At 41.5% G+C, this 22,026-nt stretch overlaps 1 protein-coding gene across 1 annotated transcript in view; it reads left to right on the top strand.

Moving 5' to 3' along the window:
* Positions 1–16,583: 16,583 nt before the first annotated feature.
* The window catches only part of MEIS1 (Meis homeobox 1), a 138,352-nt gene continuing 132,909 nt past the window's right edge, over positions 16,584–22,026 (top strand). The window contains exon 1 of the mRNA XM_072927631.1: positions 16,584–16,604. Within this exon, the coding sequence (XP_072783732.1) occupies positions 16,602–16,604 (3 nt within the window). The 5' untranslated portion in view covers positions 16,584–16,601. The remainder of the gene's footprint in view (positions 16,605–22,026) is intronic.

Raw genomic sequence — 22,026 nt, 5'->3', positions numbered from 1 at the left:
CAGTCCCAGAGAGGATGGATTGTATTACAATCTCAGTGCAAAGGGCCATGTTCCCGTAGCAAGAAAACAGGGCCTCCTTCAACCTGTTTGATGCTCCCTCTTACCTTTCAAACTTGAAAAGCCAAAGCTGGACCTCAGCTAAAATAAAAATTAAAAAAAAAAATAAAAAAAAGGAAAAGTATTGTCCCAAGGGTGTGCTCCTTCTCTCTGGTAAATTAAGTGGTTTACCTTTAGTAAAATTTCAGGGTTTCTCGTGCTATTCCTGAGTGTCACATTTCCTTCAGGAGTTTATGGAGTGCTGCTTCTTTTCCTGGATATTTTATACAGGCCACAGGGCTGTCCTTCTGAAGTCAGCAATAAAACTTTCTCCACTAACACTGAGCCTGTAGTCCAAAGATCTGCTGCCATAAAATAACAACCTACCTTAGTGTCTGCTGAAATCACCATTTCAGACAGAACTCAGCATTTTCCTGAGATAAATACCTGTGTGTATGCAGAAACCTAATTCTTTATTTTTGCGCAAGACTTTGAAAACTGGGTAAGTGATACCAGCAAAAAAGATTTCACCTGCAGGGATTACTGCCAGATACAGAATCCAACCGGGGATTTATGAGGCTGGCTGGGCTCTGGTACCATTGCCACTGAGGGTATTGTTAATTCTCCAGAAATCCCATACATGAGATATTATTTTTAAAACACAAATGTAATAACATCAGCATTAAGCCTGGTCCATGACAGATGTAGGCAAGGAAAACAAAATTCAGATATACTGAATATATTTAGTTGCCCGATGACACTTCCCATGTTCTCCTACTCTTTTTCTTTTCCTTGGCTTTTTAACTGAAAGAAAGGAGTATGGCAGAGCTTCTATTGCCAGTTTCAGCAATTCTCCTTTCAGTTCCTCACAGGAACTTCCTGTTTACTTGCTACATTAAAAAGGATGTATATAAACAAGAGAGTCACAGAAATTACTATATACTAGGCACAGAAGGTTTTTATTATCATCTTTTGAGTATTGTACACAGGGAAGTCTTCATTCTTTATTTTTTTCTTTTTATTTTTTTCTAGGCACAACCAAGTTCCAAAATATTTCTTGAGTGGTAACTTGTATTCCAGTCTTTATTATTTTTGACAATATTTTAAATAGTTTGAGTCTAATTTTTTGCCAAGAAAGTCAGGCTGTCAGACAGCAACTGTATTATGTAGAACCAAAAAAGGAGTGTACACTGGAAGTATACTTGGGAAACCTGAACACAAAACTGGAAAACTTTTTTATATCTGAATTGCCATTCAAGCAGTGTAAATGTCATCACTGGGAGGTTTTGCTGCATGTATGATCAGCTTGGAAGTCTCCATTGGTGCCAAAAAGATGGATAACAGGTGCATGGAAGGTTTGCTAATGTGCTCTGAAGAACCTGTGCTAAAGAAGAAATAGTGCATGTGTCTGGAAAGTCCCCGTCTGTCCCAACAGCATCAATCTCACATCACTCTCGACTAGTTCTTGTCAATATATTCAATATTCAGCACTTTGAATATTTAAAACTCTCTCTCAACGTGAAGTTTCATTATGGCCTTGGCCTTCTCAGACCTTTTCTCATACTAACTAAAGTGCCAGGGAGAGACAAGGCAAAGGCAGCACATCCCACCAGGAGAAGGTTCAAGTCCTCCTCTTCCCGATGCCGAAATATTTGGTTAATGTCATAGATTTGGCTAAGTGGATTCAATCAACTGTTTTCACTCTATTATAGTTCATAATCCCTATTCAAGATGAAGTGCACTGCAGCCTAATGAATGTGGTAATGGAATCCTTGTGTATGTTTTTCCACAGCGGGGTGCAGATTAGCATAAGTGTCATATTCTGTTGGCATGCCTGCTATTATATCTCAGGCGTTGCACACACTGGGAATTTTTCAACTGGATAATAATAAGATGAATATGGTATGCACATGCACATAGAACACACGGGTTTAAAAAGTGATCTATAATAAATCTCACCTGGACGAGCATTAGGATAGATTAACTTTGTGTTTTGGCTCAAAAACACAATGTTTTAGCCAAGCGAATGGTAACACGAGTACAAAAGAATTAGGTTAAATTTCATGCACAGTTTTAAAGAATGTTGTCATTTAGGGCAGCAGAGTGCTAAGAGTGCTGTGTAGGTCCTAGGGTTTCATAGATTCCTATATTCAAGTTCAGAAGTCTGGCTCAGATGTCCTTCCCCCTTGCTCAAAGCTGATTGTTACAGCTCCAAAGGCTGGCACATGAGTGGAGAAAAGCTTGTAGAAGGTCACCATGTATGTGCCTCCTCAGGCTGCTGCTGTCAGCCTGTGAAAGATGAAAAGAAAAACCCAGCTATCTTTATTTCATTAGCATTTAGGTTTTACCTGCTGAACCAGCTCTTTTTCTCACAGGCTGAACCCACGAGGACATAGCAGTTCACAGTCCGACAAAAATCCTCTACGAAACACAGAGTCAAGTGGCTGCCATGGAGTGGTGTGTAGCATGTGCTCTACGTTTGACCTCTGAAATTAATTTTGCTCCAAAAATAAAAACTGTGGGATGCAGTTTTTATTACTGAAGACATTTTAGTTTTTCCCTGGTTAAAGAAACTCTTGATGAATCTCCCCGCACATCATCTAGTAGAGACAGCACGGCTCGTGATTAGTCCCAGAATTTATTACTTGATTATTGAAAGTGCAGGCCTGAGAAATTCATACCACTTAAGAAATGGTTTAGTGTGACTAATCAAAGAGGTTTTCCTGGCACACAGGAGGTATCAATATATATAGACTAGTGTAGAAAGGCATATCTTTATGCTTTTAAGCATGGTGGCATGGTAACAGCCTAAACATATTAATCAGCCCAAGGTAAGTGCTCCCTCTGTATCATATTTTAATCTGATTCTTTCTACAGTGCTAGAGAAACTATATCTGTGGCTACAATAGCATATAGAAAAGGAATTGTTTGCCTAGTGAATGAGACAATCAGACCAGTCATGCAGCCCCCAGAAATAACCACAAATTTGATTTACCTTCGTTATCAGTACATTTCTGCACAATCACCAGTCAGACTATTTGAACTTTACTGAGAAGTGGTGAGCCATCAAAGGGGAATGATGTTTGTTTGTTTGATATTTAGTCTGGAGGAGCTTTGCTTTATAAAAAGTTCTATTAGCATGGGTCGGTAATCTGATATTTTGTTTCTGACTTGGACTTCAGAGGGCCAGTCTAATATCTGCAATACAACTGAGTTCCAAGTGTTGGCCTCTCTTGTATTCCAAAGCCTGAATGACCTTTTCAAAACTCCAAGAAACCTGTGTCAGGCACATGTGCAAGAATTACTTTCCTAGCTGCTTCACAAAGCTCATTCTAGATACAAATAAATAAGTAAATAAATACATTCTACTGCTGATTAAAAGAATGTAAATTGGAGTTTCCAGGAAAGCTCAAGCACCCTTTACAATGGCATCACCCTTTTCCTTGAGCATGGTCTGAAAGGCTGGGTGGCAAATGTATTTAAGACTCTGAGGAAAAGGGCTGTTAAGTCGACCTTGGTAACTTAACTGAAACAGTATACGTGTAAATCCATCGCAAATCCCTGGCCTTTTACAACTCGTGTCCCAATGGAAATCAGATCACAGAACTGTTTACAAGAGACTACGAGTCATTTGGATAAAAAACCATGACAGCAGACTCCATTTTATTTGAAATTTTAGTAACCCAAGCCTAAAAAAATATGCTAAAAGCAAAATAATAAGGATTAGGCAGTTATTATGAGTTGATTATACTTATGATATTTTGAATTTGGTAGGGAAGAACAATTTCACTGTAAAGGTCAATGCTCTGCCTTTTTACAATCAATTGCAATATTCAGTTTAAAGATTACACTCCTGTTACAAAAAAAAAAAAAAAAAGCGCATATATATCTTTTACCCTGAGATTTCAATGTCCTGAATAGTAATTTTAAAACCACTAGAAGTAGCACCATAAAAGTATTTTACAACATTATTTAATGTATGAGCTAATCCCCAGCTAATGGTCAATTTTTGCCATTTTTTCTAAGTGGGGAGGAGAGGGGAGGGTGGGGAACCTGCTTCTGTTCAGCCCAATGCCCCATCAGTGCAGAAGCAAAAGGGAACAGCTTCAAGATGTAGTGCTCTGAGTAACCTTTCTGGGATCACAAATATGATGTTTTCATCAGCACTTCAATCAGTATTCTCTGCGCAATATTTTATGAGTATTTGTTTGCAAATAGTTGTATTTAAACGCATGTAAATTTGGGTGGTGGGGATTTTCCTTCTTCCCCAAAGTCACTCTGAAATATTTAGTGCAAACAGATGTGGGTGTACTGTTAACTTGAAGAATTAGCATTCTTTCTTGAGGAAATCATTATTTTACAATTAATACTTGCAGGAAGGAGGGAAGCCCGCCTCTGTGCCCACTGTCATAGGAAAGTTGTTGGATTAGTCTGAGTCAAATTGGTAATATTGGTAATGTCAGCAGAAATCCTTGCAGGAGGGAGGCTGTGTAACTGGGTTTGTGATTTGGAAAAGAGAAAATAAGGGTCATTATGAGATTGTACCTCTTGGGCAGGAGACAAAGGGCATTTACTGCTCTCTGTGGTGGTGAAGTTATAGTGAGGACACCTGCACCCCACCAATACCTCCAGTGAGCACCACAAAGAACATAAACCTGTAATATTTATAGTCTAGCTTAGTGCTTTTATTTTATTATGTATTTTCCATGCAGTGAGGAGACTCAAAACACAATGGAGATACAGAGAAATGTTCATTTTTGTAGTGTAGAAAAGGACTGAAAAGTCATGTTGGGGTTTTTGTAAGCGGTCATTTTTTAGTACATTGCACTGGCAGGGCAGAAGCAAAGTGAGAGAGTGGGGAAATCAGTGTCCACTGGTGCTGTCTCATGAAGGCAATTCCTGCTGTGATTTTCCAGAGGGAGAGCAGAGCGTTCTGTCCCACCATAAGCTGAGCACATGTACACAAAAACATGGGCAGAAATGTGTCTACACAAATGTATAGATAGAAATGTGTGTGAGCTGACATCAGTGATGCAGACATGTGCATGTGCAGGGCAGGAGCAGTCTGTTAGCTGAAGACTACTGCCCCAAACACAGTTATTCTCCCATTGTTGCTTACTCCAGTCTGCAAAACCATGATTTTGGTGAAAATACTTCAAGGTACATCCCACAGTGAGCAGCTGTTGTTTCTCTCCTTGCTCCTCCAGGATTGTCTCCCACTGCTCAACCCAAAGTAGCCCAAGCCTAAAGGCACATGTTGCCTGTAGGAAAACTGGGATCTCCCAGGTAGGAGCAGAATGAGAACTATGTTGTGCTATGTATCAACTCCCCTTTTTACAGCAAATTTGCAGTCTGCAGATCCGTGTGGTGAACAAACCTCAGCTGTATCCATGGTTGGGTGTAAAAGCATCATAAACACCACCAAAACCATATCAAAGTATTGTGTCAGGGAGATCACCCAGTTGCTGCTCTGTGTGCTCTCCTTCCACTGACCTCCCAGCCTGGACCACTATAGTTATTACAGTTCCAATTATCTGGCAGAAGATGGCCCCTTGCTACAAGTAGGGAAGCATGTGTCAGTCCTAATTAGATCCTGTTCCAGGGGGTCAAACACTGCAATTGGATCTGATTAGCACAGTGAGGAGACTTGGGATCAAATCTGTGGCGTTTTTGCAAGAGAAGATTTTGCTCTTCATGTTGACAGTTGCGAGACAAGCGCAGTCGCTACTCCGTGGGAGTGAGCTGTAAAATCTCAAAAGGGTTTTTTACTTCTTGTTTGTTGGGCACATCACTGAAGTAAAAGTTCCCTGGGAACAATCTGCACCCATGTCCTCACCCAGCTTCTTGTCCCTGGCCTCAGTGAGGGGGACTAAATGCTGCTCTTTGAGGGAATGAAGGAAAGAACTGATGCCTGGAGGTATGAGATGCTCCATAGAAATAGCCCAAGAAATGGATGAGACCAGCTTCTCAAATGGCTGTGCTTTGCTACAGTTTGCTTTAGCACAGGGGCAGCAAAATCACGATGAATATATAGAGCAAGACAGCCAGTGCTGAGGCTCTGCCACCTTCCCCGTGCATGCGCTGTGGAAGGGTTTCCCTGGGATTAGCTCTCATCTGGTTCCCATGGACTGAGTGCCTGTGTAGTGCCTGGAACACATTAAATGTATATCTTCCAGCTTTCGTTTCATCTGAATGGGTCTCTGCTTTGCACACCATGAAAACTGCTCATGGTTTAAATCAAAGTGCTATAGTCGGACACATTCCTAATTCAAACTAAAATGAGAGGACAGATGCATCCTTCCATCCGTCCAACGCTGAGTGATTTGCATTAGCCACATCCTTATTACCTGCAAGAACCTGCATATCCCCACCCAGCCCCACCCCCACCAGCTTGGGAATACTGTCTTTCCCACAGCTGCAAAATCTAAAAGTCCATAATTCCTCTTTTCCCACAATAATTTGCACATAAACAGCCAGCAGTTACAATGTAGCCTTTTTTCCTAGCATTGGCTAAGTAATAGTGACACACTCCGTACTGTCATTGGGTTTTGCTAATTTTAGCACAGATGTAGTTCTTATTTCTTTGGGAGAGCCATAAAACCTTCTTCCAGCTTTATGTTTTATTCCTCTTCGAAGCCCAAACAAATTAGCAAAGTTGAGAACTTTATTTTCAGAGTTCATTAAGCCCTTAACAGTAAATCCTTTTCTCACGTTCCAGATGTTGTGGTTTCCTTGACCTCAGTTTATATTTCCTTCTGATGTGAACAAGCCAACGTCTTATTCCGGCCTTACCAATTTCTTTGGAGAACTGAGCAAAGGGGGTTGCATGTAGCCTCCTGTAAGGTTTTCAGAGTGACAGAAGGAAAAAATCTTGCTGTGGTACCAGCCTGAGCCCAAGGCTTCATCTGTAGCCACTAGACATTGCATCCACTGCTTAATGCCTGACTCTGCAGAGTTATTTTTATATATCAAATGCATTTTTACTGATATGTTTTTCATCCCCTTTCTGTTCACTTGAGTACTTCACATTTTGGAGGTAATGCTCACCTGCATTTGGGTATGTTGAAAGCATGTCCCTTGAATAAATCGTTTTGTTTTGGCAACACTGAGATCTGCACAAATCCTTCTTTTCTGCTTTGATTCTCCAGAGCATTTTGGACATGCTGGAATTTAGCAGCTTGGGCAGTCCCCTGGATTTGAGCAATGTCAATTATTCATCGCATGCATTAATTAAACACCCAAATATATCTATTCTCTTCCAGCCACTGGTGAATCATTTTAAACAGAGTTTGTGCCTTTTCATCCTCTTCAAATGTTGCATTTTTGAAGACAAGCACCTGCAAGCCTTTTAGGAGGTGTTACTCCTGCTGTTACTGACATTTTAATAAATGCAGAAATAAATGCTCCCCACCAAATTGTCTAATGTCAACACTTACCTCATCGAAAGAAGTGAGTCAGTTTGAGCAGAATTTATAACACGTGCCATACCTATGGCTGCCTGACGTGAAGTGCATCCAGTTTTGTGCCCATTTTTCCTGTTTTCTTTGAAACCATAGTAACTATCAGGCTGGCCTCATAAATATTACAATGAATATTTGTTTTTGTGCACTTGCGTGGGGAAACATATGAAAAATGGATCAAAGACAGCAATTTATAAAGGGGGGTGGGGGGGAAAACCTTCCTCATGGTGTACGAGTCTGCCTTCCATGTGAGTGTAGGTGCTCAGTCTTGCCAACAAACATTTTATGGTGGGGAAAGACAAATAAACTAACATGGGGTAATGCCCAGAACCAAGAGAGCCACTGGTATTTGGTGACTCCTTGCTTAAGAGAGCACCCCAAGCCATTGCTACATGTGCCTGACAAGATGCTGCTTTGTTCTCTGCAGATAAGCATTTCTAGGAAGAGGGAACCTTGTTTGGCATTTCAGCCAGCTGCTGGGAGATTGAGCATCTGTTAGCTGGAATAAGTGGGGGAAACATGGAGGGGATGAGGAGGAGATGTTTAAATGTAGCTGGAGCTTTCAAAGGGCTCCATAAAGGAAAGACAGAGCTAATTTTTTTTTTTTTTTTTTTTTTTTTTTGTTAAGAGGCTTTAGCATCATTTATTTGGCCTTGGATCTTTCTGTCTGCCCCAGAGAATAATATTTTTCCTCTGGGGACTGTAGGAAAGCTGAAGATATTTACACATTGAAACTGCTGTGTTTGCAAAAGTGGTGGATAGAATTTCAGTTTTTCTTTTTACAGAATGATGTATTTTTATGGTTCTTATAGACAAAAATCTCCCACCTTTATTTTTAAATTATCCATTTATTTTAACAGTCCAATGTATTGGCCTACTGGTATATTACCCCTTTTTTGAAAGCAGCCTAGTGTAAAGAATATATCCAAACAGGACAGTCATGGAGACAAGTTATGAAAGTTGTTTCAGCTTGGTGAAATCACATAATTCTTTGGCTTGAGAACAGTGAAGGACAGAAGAAATTTCACAGGTGTGAGTTTTTTTCTGGATAGAAAATAGTTAAGCCCCATAGCTGGGATTTCCAGGTTTAAGAAGATACCAAAAATTTGGCCAGAAGTATCTTGAAAGCAGATCAGCTTTCTACTACTACTTGTTGATGGAGAAACCACAAAGGATTTTTCTCTCTTTTGTTAGGTTGGTTTTGTTGGGTTATTTGTTTGGGTTTTTGTTTGTTTATTTTCATTTTTGATGTTTTGGTTTGGTTTGGTTTTTTTAAGGAGGCAAAGCACATAGAAGTGGGTTCATGTCACCCCTTCTGTTCTCTCTGTCTGAGAAAACCAAGCTTTGTGGATTTTTGCCAGGTTTAATTCAGGGCTGCATCACCTTCTCAGTTTCACCACTGGAAAGCCAGAAAAATTTTGTTATTTCTTTACTTAACAGACATGGGTCTGGTCCCCTCTACACCAAGCCAGGCAGAAACCTTGTGCTGCTGTCACAGTCCCAGGGTAAAGTGTTTGTAGGTATATTATGTGTCAGAGTATAAAATCAGGAGCCTCAGCCCCCAGCATCATAGTGATAAAAATGTTTGGTTTGTTTTATTTGTCTTCTTGTTTCTGATGCTGAATTATGCTTTGAGGTTTCCATCCAAACCCAAAATTACTGAAACTTACTGGGCATGAGGCTGGCTTGGGATTGGAGAGGACTTCCTTTCTGATAGCTTGAAAGCAGCTACTGAAGAGCTCCGAGTAGTCCCATTCATGGAAAAAATGCTGTCAGGATATCAACAAGTAAATCTGTGGAGAACAAATAATGGTGTTGGGTCTGGAAAACCCAGATCACTCCATTGTACTTTTCCACTTACCTTTCTGCAGGCACAGGCACCTGTTTTGTGAGAAATATAGGTTTTTTTCCCAAAAAAGCCCCGAGGTGCACCTGTGTGTTGGGGTGAGGTCATGGTTAGGGCGAGACAACCACAGGTTACAGCTGAGACAAGGAGTGGCAAAGAAATATGTGTGTGTTTTCAGGACCCACCCAGAAATGCTGAGGGGGCAAAGTTAAGAGTGGGATGGCAATTTGGGGTGGGAGGTGGGAGAACTGGTGTGAGAGCCTGAGGCTGTTTCTCTCCTCCCAGGAATTTCTCAGTGCTGGAACCTGCAGCTGGAGAAAGCCCCAGCTTTGACTGGCACTTTTAGGTTTCTCTTGCATTAGAAATTCTGCTGGATGATCAGGCAAAAGTGTGTTAGAGCTGGAGATAAAACTGACAATTAATATTTGGTAGCTGGTTTTTTTTTTTTCCTCAGTAGGTATCTTCCATATTTGAAAGTTTTGTTATCAAATAAGTTTGGGGGAGTTGTGTGGCATCATCTTTGAGAACGTGCACATGGAGCAGGATGTAAGCAAGGGCAACTGGAGGCACTTGGGGAAGTTTAATCTGGCAATTTTCCAGTTCAGGAAAGGAGATGGGGAGAAGGAAATGAAGGATATTCAAAACCTTTGTGTCGTAATCTGTGGTATTGATGATTCTGAGACTGTAGAAAGTCTCTGTCTGTCAGCCCCGCTGCCAAAGAAGAAGCCACAATTCATCTGTGCTGGTTTCAAGGTGGTTTATTCTGTTTATCTCTAACATGTTCTGCTGCCCTGCCGCAGCTCTGTCCTGCAGGGCAGCGTGTGGGGCTCTGCCCTCAGTGGGATGGTACAAACATTAAATACCAGAAACTACCTGTGCTGGATTTACAATAACGTGCCAATATCTGTCACCTACGTTGGACAGTGTGTCCCCAGCCTGAACCAACAGAAAAATGCCAACACCACAGTGAAACATGGAGGGCATGAAGAAGGAGAAAAAGGACAAGACACACCCAATTTCCTCCATCTTGTCCCCTTTGGACCCCTAATCTAGAAACCTAAAATTTTACTTTTGCACCTGTGCCACACTTAATTATTACTGATATCAAACACTCAGAGCTTGTAATTCATCCTGTAAGATTGAAAACTCTTTTCCATGGACAGAGATCACAGCCAGTGTCTCTGGGGGCTCTGTCCAGGGGGGTTCCTGACCCCTGCCAGGGTCCCAGGCCTTCCAGGGCAGCCAGGGGGATGCCCTGGATTCCCACACATTTGGATCTGGGCTGACCCATGCCTTGACAAGGAGCACAAGGCACGTGTGGAAATTGCTGTTGGCTGTCAGAGAAGCAGGGTGTCTTCAGGCAGAATATACAGGATATGTGAGTTTCCCACACCTCCAGAGCTTTGAGGCTGGGAATGGACTGAGCCTTAGGTGGTTTAATGAGTGTGCAGAGTGAAGGGCAGGAAAGAGTGGAAAGAGAGGAGGAATCATGCAGGAAAAGGGGCAGGTGGCTGTGGCAGAGAGGTTTTCTTCCTCTTTGCTCTTCCACATGATTCCCAGGAAAGCACATCATGCATAGTTGAAAGGAAAGATAAGAGACCAAAGTATATTCTAAAATACTAATCTTGGCATCAGGAGGGCATATTAAAAAGAAATAGGACTTTTTTCTTGTGAATTAAAATATTTCTGAAAGGGATGAATTGTTTCGCAAAGGAGGACCCAAGACTTCTCTTCCTTGTCAACATTTAACTAAACAACATGGGTCTGCAAATAAATCCAATTCTTCTTTCAATATCCCTGAATCCTTGGGGTTTTTTTCCCCCCTTCCTCCATTGTCTTCAGTCAGCTGCAGTGCTTGCCACTAGATTCACTGACCCCCTCGGAGCCTGAAGAGTTCCCCACGCACTCAGCCTGGGCAATAAAGCATTTCTTTAGGTGTGGAGCTTATGACTCTCAGCTCACACCACTGGGTCAACAGCATCTGGAGCCCTGGAACATTTTAAAGACTGATCCAAATGCTCATCACTGAGGAAAACTCATCAAAGTTGCTCTTGGGTCTTTCTGCTCAGAGAGGGAAGGCGTTATCAGGATGTAAGGGGTGGTTTTGCTCATAGGCTAGGGAGATACAATAAATAACCTTTCTGTGAGGGCAGAGTCCACTTCATGGTGCTTGTAGCATCCAGTGACATGCCTGAGAACAAGTTTTGTAGCTGCAACTGGAGGAAGCAGGCGATGTTCATGGAGTGTCAGATAATCCTCTGTGACATATGATCCAAAAACATAAGGCTGACGAATATTCCTGGCGCTGTGTGCCACTACAGAGAGCAGATTATGCATTTTTAAATGTTTGATGTTCTTTCAACAGTTAAAAGCCATTTTGGGCAACAGATAGCTCTGAAGATATTTTAAATAATAATTTTTTTACCACTTGGTCTTATCAGGGCTTCATTTTAGGAGGCAGCATCACAGAAGGCAGAGGGCTCTCCAAGGACCTAGCTCTGATCTCACTTACCCCTATTTATATCCAGAGTAACTCGGCTGAAACAAATAGAATTTACTCCTGCATTAAGCAAGTGTAACCCAGAGCAGAATATAACAGGCACCTCTGTTTGGTGTTTTCTGTACCTCTCTCCTGCCAACTATTTTCACAGGTTAGGATGTTTCTGTGGCAAGGGGAAGCCAGAGCATCTGGGTTTGAGAGCATGGATGGACACAACTCCCATGCAAGACCTGGCAGCTGGGTCAAGGGAGAGCACTTAGCCAGCAGAAAGCCACGAGCCTGTGGGCTCCAGTGTGGGAATACCCCCCTGTCTAAGCAAGCAGTCTCACCAAAATCCTTGGGGACTTAAGGATTTTACGTAGAACAGTTTATAGAACCAAAACTTGTATGCAGGAATAAAAAAAAAGCCCCTATTATTATTATTTTTATAATATGTATAAGTATATAAGTGAAACCAACATGCACCATGGTAGGAAACACTGATTCTAATAACCCATAGACATCCAGCCCTGAGTTTATATTTACCATCTTTCCATACCTGGGTATGTTTTCAGAACTAAAATCTGTATGGATGATTCAAAAATACAACCCTCTTGTAGTTTTTATTGTTGTTGTTATTATATAAGTGAAACCCATTTATAGTGGTAGGAAATACTGATTCTAATGACCCACAGCCAGAGAGAGCTGGGTTTGTATTTATTCTTTCCAGTCCTGTGCATGTACTAGAAGCTAAGTGGCTCTGCAGAGCTCTCTCGATCTGAGCATTTTCCCCTCTCAGGCAATTGCATTTCCCACTAAATACTGTGCTCTGCTTTTCCTGCCCTGCTGGCAGTGCAAATGTGCCAATCTCATTCTCAAGCCATGGTTCCTGTTGTGGGATCAAATGTTAGGATTTTAAAAGCTAAAGTTTGATGTGGATGAACAACTGCCTATAAAACGCATTAAGCTCTTACCCTGTAATGTATTTAATTTCACACTGACTGATGGTATTGCCCCTGAATGGATTACGGCAGGGGGCTGCCATTGTCCTACTAAACCACACTGGTTAAATAATACCTTGGAGTCTAAAGCTGCTCTGGGAGCATTTCATATTGGCTAACATGTGAAATGAATACCTAGCTTTTCTGCGAGCGCTTTGGGTTGGTTTAGGAAAAAAATTAAATTAAAAAAAAAAAAACAACAACTACATGTTGAGTTGGTTTACAGTGCAGGAAAATTGTGCACAGTTGTAGGATGGTTCTCCCTCTGTGAAACACAAACCAGCAGCTATAAAGGGCCCTGGTTCAGAGAAGTGCAGGTGCTTGCCTTGGCTCAGGGGCTGGGAAGGCTGCTGGACAAAGCAGGAGTGCATTACTTCTCAGGAGAGGTCCCCCTAAGCTCATTCCTCATGGGTGTTTGGTGCTTGCAGTGTATTTATTTAAGCAGTGTCTCCTTGACATTAGTGCCCAAAGGGTCAGAGACTGGAGTGCTGCTCAGGGCTCAAATATGTTAATGTCTCAGTGTCATAGTTGAGGAGTATCAGCTTCGTTACTGAGCTGTTTTAATTAATTGTTTTTAGCTTCAAGAGATTTTCCCTGCTAAACAATTCCTGCTTATTCTGCATTCTCTGCCCCTTATGCTGAGGTTAATCATAAGAGCTCCTTCAATGGAGTTACACCTTCTGTATGCAAAGTCAGGCTTCTGGACTCTACCAATCATTGATGCATGTCCTGCTCTGAATCATGTCATTTTGGGAAAGCCTGTGACTAACTCTATGAGCAAATGCTTGCCTGTTTCACCCTGCTTCTTATTATGCAAGGTAACCTCAAATCAAGGAGCATTTCTCAAGTCCATGCAACTGCAGGCAAATTCTGTGCTAAGTAATTTTAAAACTATGTGCTTTATCTGGATAAGTATATTTATGTGTATATATAAATATGGGGATGTATAAAATATATATAGAAAGAGAGAGGTCTGTAACACGCACAATGAATGTGTGGTTAGGGATGCCATTATCTGCAGTTGGCTGAGGCACGAGCCCTAAGCAACTTTGCTTATTGCATTAAGAAAAATTAAATGATCTTTTCTTTCTTTAAAAAGAGAAAGAATTGTGATAAGAAAAGGATAAGGAGGTATTAAAGCCCCACTAGTCGTTGGGAGTTTTTTTTTTTTTCCCTCCCCGCCCCAGACTTCAGCAGAGCCAGGAAAGAATGCTGGAAGTCATCAGAGGCATGGCTGGGATAGAGAGTGTTAATTCTTCCATATCTAAGCCTCTTTGTCGAAATTCCCTTTGTCTCTTGCCCCAGGTCATTAAACACTAATCCCATCACTCTTCCTAATCCGCTGCAGTGGAGCCAGAGTTCAGTTTCCGAAACTGTCTTTGTTGCTTTCCTAATAGACAGCTCGCTCTGGATTTTGGTTGGTTTGGTCACATTTAGGGCCTTCCAGCACAGTTCTTTAATGAAGTGCCATTAATGAAACTTTTCCTCCTTCATGCAGTGTGCACGGGCATCAATTGGTTTAGGCTTAAGTAGGGTAAGGTGCCCAGTCATCGCAGCAGCCTTTGCAAAATATGACTGTCAAAGGCAAAACCTAGGAAACAAGACCATTGAAGAATATAGCCAGTGAAGTACTCATTTAATTACTAAGGATTTACAAAAGAAAATCTGTTCTTTGTGGCTTACAAAAGACAACAAGCTCAGAAGAGATAGTAAAGGCTTTGGAACCTATTCTCTTTTCTCCCTCCCCCTCTTCCCAACAAATCCTGGAAGAGGAAATGTGGCTGAGCAAAGGCATCAAAGCCTATTGTAAACTCTTTCCAACCTGCTGCAGGAACACTAACTTTCTAAGTGGGAGGTGTTCCACTTGTTGCTAAAATAAACTTTGAAACCTCTCCTGCCAGGAGATGTGGCCACATTATCACAATCAATTCTTCTGTGGCAGAAAATCGAGCATTGGTCCATTCCTCTGTGCTGAGAGTAAAAGCTGCTTCATAACAAAAATATTTCTGTTAATGGGAGATGGTTTGTAGACTTGCATTGGCTGCATGGGTGTAGTGGATGTCTTGAAGGGAGCACTTCTGAGGCAGAAGATAGATAGCAAAACTTTGCATCTTTCTTATGGCAGTGATGTTGAAACTCTCCACATTCAGTTCATTTGCCACAAGCATAAGAAGGAAAGCAAGGTGTTGAAAACACCTGAGAAAAAAAGCTGTTCATGTCTGAAGCAGGCCCATCTCTACTTGTAAACTGTTGCCAAAATGATAGATTCTGTATAGGTTTGAGCATAACCATTCCATCTTTGGAAAGCTTTCTTCTGCAGCTATGTACAGGAGGTCCTGCATTAATTGGACCATCTTCTCCCTAAGTCTTGAGATGTGGATTTGGAGCAACTTCCTTGTTCTCAGTGGGATGAAAAGTTAAAAAAAAAAAATAAAGACTGAGAGGGTAGGAAAGCCATTCAAGCTAGCAAATCTGCTGGCTGTATAAAGTCTCTTTGGTAGGTGTTAACATTTTTTCCTGTGATATGAACTATCTGATTACCAGCAAACTTGTGATATGAAATAAACCACATCTGATTTTACAGCATGCCTTCCATACGTTCTGTTTTACAATGTTCATGTGACATATAAATGAGATCCAGGTTTGATTATTAAGCAATTTAATTACTCTGTCAAAGTTGATATTATAGTGCCCTGGAACAGAGTGCTCCAAGGGAGGGTATTCCTTTAAAGGCTCTTTTAACAACTGGTGGGCCTGTGTTTGGTTTGTCTAAATCCTATTTTTCCTATTTCTTGTTTTTACACATCTATCTATCTATCTATCTATCTATCTATCTAATCTCAGTTGGTTTGGGGGTTGTTTGCTCTTTTATGTTCTTGTATTCTTGGATTTTATTCTGTTTCATTGCCAAAATGTTCTGGCAGGTGACACCTTTACTTGATCTTCTTCAAACATTTTGGTGCAATTATGTTGCCTCTGGTTGTAAGCCAGCTTGATAACTTGCTTTACTAAAAAAAAGCTCTTAAATCCCCAGGGACAATAAATCAGATCCATTTACAAAGTGAATAAATCACAACAAAATGATTCATTTGCAAATGAAACCACAGCATTCTCTGGAGATAAAGAAAAACAACTGCATTTTGCCATTTCATCACGGTTTCTTCCCCCCCTAAAATTCCAATGTGCATCTACTGTTGGCAATAAAAGTTACACTTGCATGTTGTTAAAATCCGTTCATATGCTTCAGCAATTCTACTTTCCCTGTAATTGACTTGCCAAGTCTCCTACTTCAGGGAATTGGAACAGCTTTCACGTGTGATGAGGGAAAATTTCCTGTACGAGTCACTTCAAAAACAATAATAATAATAATAAAAAAATCCAGAACATATCCTGGTGTTGTTTATGACCAGCGCTGGAGCCGCACACCCCACAGCAGCATCACCAGCTGAGTGCCAGCTGTCTGCTAGTCTTTGACCCTTTAAACTTAGTCCTCACTCAAGTTGATCTGCTAATACTGAATTAGCTCCCCATGGCTGCATCCTGGCAGAGCTTTTCATTTAATCCTTCCCTTCCTTCCATTTCCCAACTACTGACTTTTTTTTTTTTTTTTCCACTCATCTCTCTCTGCTTTCACCAACTGCAGCTCAGATGTAAGAGGAGTTTTGGATGAACCCATGCAACTTCTGGGGAGTGTCTTCTGCAGGCCATGGCCCCGAATAACTCCATAATCATTAAAAAAGCATGTTGGGGATGGACATCAAAGCACTGAGTACTGGTTAATGGTAAGCTCTCCTTGAACCAGCTGTGATGCTCAATGTAATAATCACCAGTCTAACTAGTTGTGGATGTCTAGGTTAGGGCTGGATGCCTTTCATGAGCACAGGCTGGTGGGAAGCATGCCTGGCTGGCATGGCTGCCACTTTGGGACCAGTTTCATGCCCACTTGCACGAGTTGACGAATCCCCTTGGACTCTGCCCAGCTGAGCCAAGCAATGGGCTGTGGGGGGTAAAGAATGGCTCTCCTTATTGATTAATATCACTTTGTTGATACAGCCATGAATGAAACATCTGTTGGTTTCCTCGGCTGGGATTGATTTTCCCTCCCTGCCATCTATAGGAGCTCATGCAGGGCTCCGTGCACGTGGAATTTTCTCATGAAGCCCTTGACGTAATTCCAACAAAAGGACATGAAGAATTTCCTTTCCTTTGCTAGTGGTGGCATTCAGACAGAAAGAGAACCCCTGGAAAATGTAAAAGCTTTTGTAAAAACATGAGAAAAGCATTTAAAGGCTTTTCAAAGAAAGAAAACATCAATGTAAAGCCTCCCATAGTTGTCTGCCCATGCGGTCTCTCTTGATTTGAAGAGATTTTAACCTTGTGGGGGAGGGAGGCAGAACTGAGGGTTTTGTTGGTTTTATTGTTCTGCTGGTTTGTTTTGAATTCTGTGATATCTTCTTTTCCATCAACACATGCATGAACTGTGATTATACTTGAACATTTATTTAGCCCTTCAGAAGCATCACTTTTCAAGCATAAAAATTCTCATGTGTGTTGCTCTGGCCAATAAATTTCTTTGATGCTTGGCAGGAGTTTACACTTTGATGCTCTGTAGTGATTTTCACTGAAAGACTTCAGGGATGAGTTACCAACCCAGTATCTTCTGGATGGACTGCACAGCTGTGTAGATCAGCACCTCTTTCCCTCTCCACCCCCAGCTCCCCTTTAGCTTCCCAGGCAGGGTTGCCCATGGTCAAAGCCAAACCTCTCAGAAAGGAGCCACAAAGCTGATCATTGCCAAAGAGACTTTCAGAGAAAGGAAAGGGAGATGGGAAACAGAGTGGTGAAGGAGGAGAGCTGGGAGAGATTCCTCTCACCAGCAACAAGGAAACTGTGGAGGGAGGTGGGAAGGTACAGAAATGCATAGAAAGGATATGCAGCTTTCCCCCATTTGCGTGCTCAGACACTCTGCCTCCCTGGTGGCACTGTCCCTTGCCTCACTAGCACTTCCAAAGCCTTGGAAAAGAAATGCCCTTTAAAAAAGGGGGTTAATAAAAGAAAACCAGCTCTTCAATTGACATCTCCTTCCTAAGCAGCGGCACTAGACTCTGGTGATTCCGATGTGGTTTTCTTGGGAGGCTGAACAGAAAAGGCACAGGAAGTTTAGTCTAATTGTAAAGAAGAGAGAAAACTATTCAATTCCAAATATGCTGGAGCACCCAAAATACATTCAGGGTCTCCTGTTTATTTCTGTCATCCTGTCTTCTCCCAGAGTAAATATCTCAGTGTGAGTTTTCATGAGAAAAGTAAAACCAAGCATTTTCAGTCCTTCTTTAGGAGAAGGGAGAAGCAGAGATTTTTAATAAATTTAGCAAAGGGATGTGTCAGCTTTATTACAATCTTTCTCCCTTGTTCTTGTCAACTTTATTTTGTAACAAAATCCTCCCCACCTCCATGCAAAACCAGGAAATATGATTCAGTGTCCATCCAGCAACACTAGGTACCAGGTCTGAGGAGTTTATTTTTGTTGGAAGGTCCCAGAGGGGTCTGCCTAGGTCTAGCTTGGAGAAGTGAGTACTGGTGGCTTTATCCAGGAGGATAGCAGTGAGAAAAGGTGGGAAGAACACAGTTTTCTGGGCACTTCTTTTGCTGTCAGATCCCAGCAGTTCAAGGAGTTGGGTTGCCTGGTGTCTGGTCTGTCCTCTCAAGCATATAGTTTTTCCTATAGAGACTTCCACTTGTGAACAAATTTCTCCCTGCAAATACATTTGTAGAGGTATGAAGGTGAAATTCATTGGCCTCCGTTTCAGAAGAAGTCATGTTCCATGACCTAATGGCCTTGGATGCCTGTTAAAAATTCCAGATTTAAAATTGTCCTTGTGAAAAGAAGTGCCAAAGTCTAAAATTATCCTACAAGAAAGGCTCATACAAAGATTTCTCTTTCAGCGGGGTTTGCACATCAGGTTTCTGCTGCTCAAAGGATTCGCAGTGCAGTGTGTCAGCTTTGATGATGGAAATATTACCCTCTTGCCTGGATTTTATTTTATGTTTGTTTTCCCTTCTGCCTCTAGTAGTCTGCAGGACTCCTCCTGAAAAAGGCTAATTACCCATCCAAACCTGCCAGTGGGGCAGGGTAAGGGCTGGCTGTGCCCCCGAGAGCAGATCTTTCCAAGAGAAACACTCAGACAACACAGCTCTTGAGTGCCTCGGCCATAAATCTCCTCTGGGCATCTGCCTGCTTTATGGACTCTGCCATTTTCTCTCAGACAATTCAGAGCCTGCCCTATTGCCTCTTGCTGAGGCAGAAAGAGCACAGCTTGCTCTGGAGAGAAGAAGATTTAAGTTTTTGATAATATCGGGATGAAATTACCAGAAAAGTTGATAGTATGTGATTCTTTTAAGCTAGCAAGAGAGTGGTGACAGTCTTCTGCTCTCTCTTCTGCTCTCTGCAAGGTGAGTTGAAAGGAGAGGGCAATGAGATTTTAGTCTGTATCTTTTAAGGGAAGGATTAAAAAAGATCAGCTTAATATGCAGTAAAGGAGATTTAGATGAGATATTACAGAACTTCCTCATACTCAAAACAGTTAAGCACTGGAGCAGAATATTCAGTAACTATGTGGAATCACCACTGTAGGAGACACATCTGTAAAGGTTGGGTTTAAGGAAACATAATCCTGTCTCCAACAGATGGTGTGGATGATTCCTCAGGGACAACACTCATCTCAATTTCATATGGTTCACTACAGAGAACTTTCCCACTATAAAGAGGCTAATATCTGATTCCTAAGTTCAAAAAAGAACATAAGAAAAGCCATACGGGTTCAAAACTAAAAATCTTACCCGGTGTCTCATCTGCTACAGGGACCCACAACATCTGGAAGGAATGTAAGAGCAAGAGCGTCATATGGGGATACTTTCCCCAAATTATCTCCCACTTGGTAAATTTTGGAATTTAGGGATGTGACTTCTCTATCCAGAGGTGTTGTCTTTTTAAGATCAATATAAATAGCTCACCTGTTTGGTTTTTCTGTCAGATTTTTGCATTAGCTTTTTGACTCGGGAAAAATAAAGTGGTCATGGTGGAAGAGGAAAGAGTATGAGAGGAGGAAAAAAGAGAAACTGGGAAAGGGGGAAAGAGGGAAGCAGAAGGAAAGAGAAAGGAAGAAAATGAGTAGTGAAAGCAAAGAATCAATATGAAGAGGAGAGGGTGTAAATACCTTGCCACTAGGGAAAGCAGGGAAGCAGCTGGTAGCATGAGGTGTGACATCAGTGACTAAGTCCAAGCCAAGCCAAATCTGACAACTGTTCTCTCCACAGCTTAGATGCCTTGTTTGGGAGCTGAATCAATGGAAGTCCATGCATCATTCGTGTATTTGCAAACCCCTCCTTTTATTGCCAGCCCTCTGCTTGGACTGAAGCCCCAGTCCTTCCCCAGGGCTGGAGGGGCTGAGCAGGGGCTGCTCTGCTGGAGAGGAAAAGTTGGATCTGATGCCAAAAGGTCTCCAGTGCTGGTGGAAATGGCACCTGGAGAATCCAGCAGCAGGGAAGTGGTAAATGTCTATCACACCCAGACTTACACTGAAAAACTAATGCACTGATGTCCTGTGAACTTCTCTTTTTCATGGCTGGTTTAGCTGGGGAGGTGCTGATGTCCTGGGAGAAAGGGCATCCAAAACCAAATAGCTGTCAGAAGTTTCTTTGGATTGTAGTATTTTTGGTCTGAGAAGGTTGATTTACTAAGTGGTTGCAGGAGGGGAGTGTTGGGAGACAATATTGATGGGTCTTTGTTGTCACTTTGTTTTTCACCAAAGATGTGTGGCATTCCTGAGTTTACTCTGTCCTGACAGGAAGGTATTTGAAACCAAAAAATTAATTTTCTTCTTTACCCTTCTGTTGTCCCCCACTTCTGGCAGGCTACAGTACCCCTGAACGCTGTTGTTGACCTCGGACATGTTCTTGTTGGGAGGTTTATGGATGGTTAATTATCTGAATTAAGTTACTGCTTGTGACTGTAATCCAGGAGACTTCTGTTCCATGGATAGCCAGTGTTGCTCTGAACCTTGCAGCTCTACACTGTTAGTTGAACTCTGTTGTTCTCATCTTTGTTTGTGTGTCTGGATTTGTTTTAAGCTTAAGAGTGGGAGAAAATTTCAGATTTCCTTCAGTCATCATGAGGGCACTACTCATGTTCAAGCTGGTGACATTACCAGTGGCAATCTGCACTAGAAGAAAATATGTAACTCAGCATCACTTTGGTTAAAATATCTTTCTTAAAAAAGACCCAACAGAACAAAAGGGGATCCCTCTGTGTCAGGAGAGAAGGCAGAAGCTAAGAGAGTCACACACTAGTTCTATATAACATCCAGAAATTACATTAATTGAGTGCTTCCACTATCCCATCCTTTTCTGATTTTGTGAATATCACATGTAGAACAGCATCATGTGGTTGTTAATTATGACAAGCAAAATGCAATTTTGTAATAAGGCTAGCAGATGTTTGCAGCACTAAATATTCAGCTCAAACCCAGTCCTTTTTGCCCAGCACACTTCCAGTCAAGATCACATAGAGTGTCTGAATTATTTTTTTTAATTTGTTGTTCTCTATAAATTCCCTCTAGCTCATCTTTTAATCTCTCTATTTGTGATGTGATATGTAAGATCAGGTTGCAGAAAATTACAATATTCCATTTGCTCTTAATTAGGCTCTCATTTTCTCTCCATCGGGCCAAGAGAAATTTTGCCACTAATTGTGGTAGGACAGGACCAGCCCCTCTGCTTTGCTTTTGTAAGGATTTTAAAGGCCATGTGAACATATGAAAAGTTTGTGTTGACCAAAATGTCTGTGATGAACTGAAAGGCAGCCATTTGCACTCGTGTGAGAAGAGCTCTGTTAAGAGCCATCAATCCCACTTGTGACAGCATATTGACACTTGCTGGTCTTTAGGATTCATTTCTTAAAATGCTAATGCAGACAAGTTCCTGTCTGCTGTGGGAAAATATGGGGGAACTTTGTTAGATGAGACACTCAAGTGCAAATAAATGTTTCCTGTAAGAAAGCATTTGGCTCAAATCTTTCTTCTTTTTTTTTCTTTTTTTTTTTTTTAATCTCCTAAATTGTTTCCCCATGTCCTTAGTGACACTCTTAGGCAAAAAAAAAAAAAAATTAAAAATTAACATCATCAAAAATAAAAGTGAACTGTGCACATG

The sequence above is a fragment of the Taeniopygia guttata genome, chromosome 3, assembly GCF_048771995.1.
Source record: "Taeniopygia guttata chromosome 3, bTaeGut7.mat, whole genome shotgun sequence".
Classification (NCBI taxonomy): domain Eukaryota; kingdom Metazoa; phylum Chordata; class Aves; order Passeriformes; family Estrildidae; genus Taeniopygia; species Taeniopygia guttata.
Note: the sequence above shows the minus strand (reverse complement) of the source record. Positions and strands in the feature narration are given on the sequence as shown.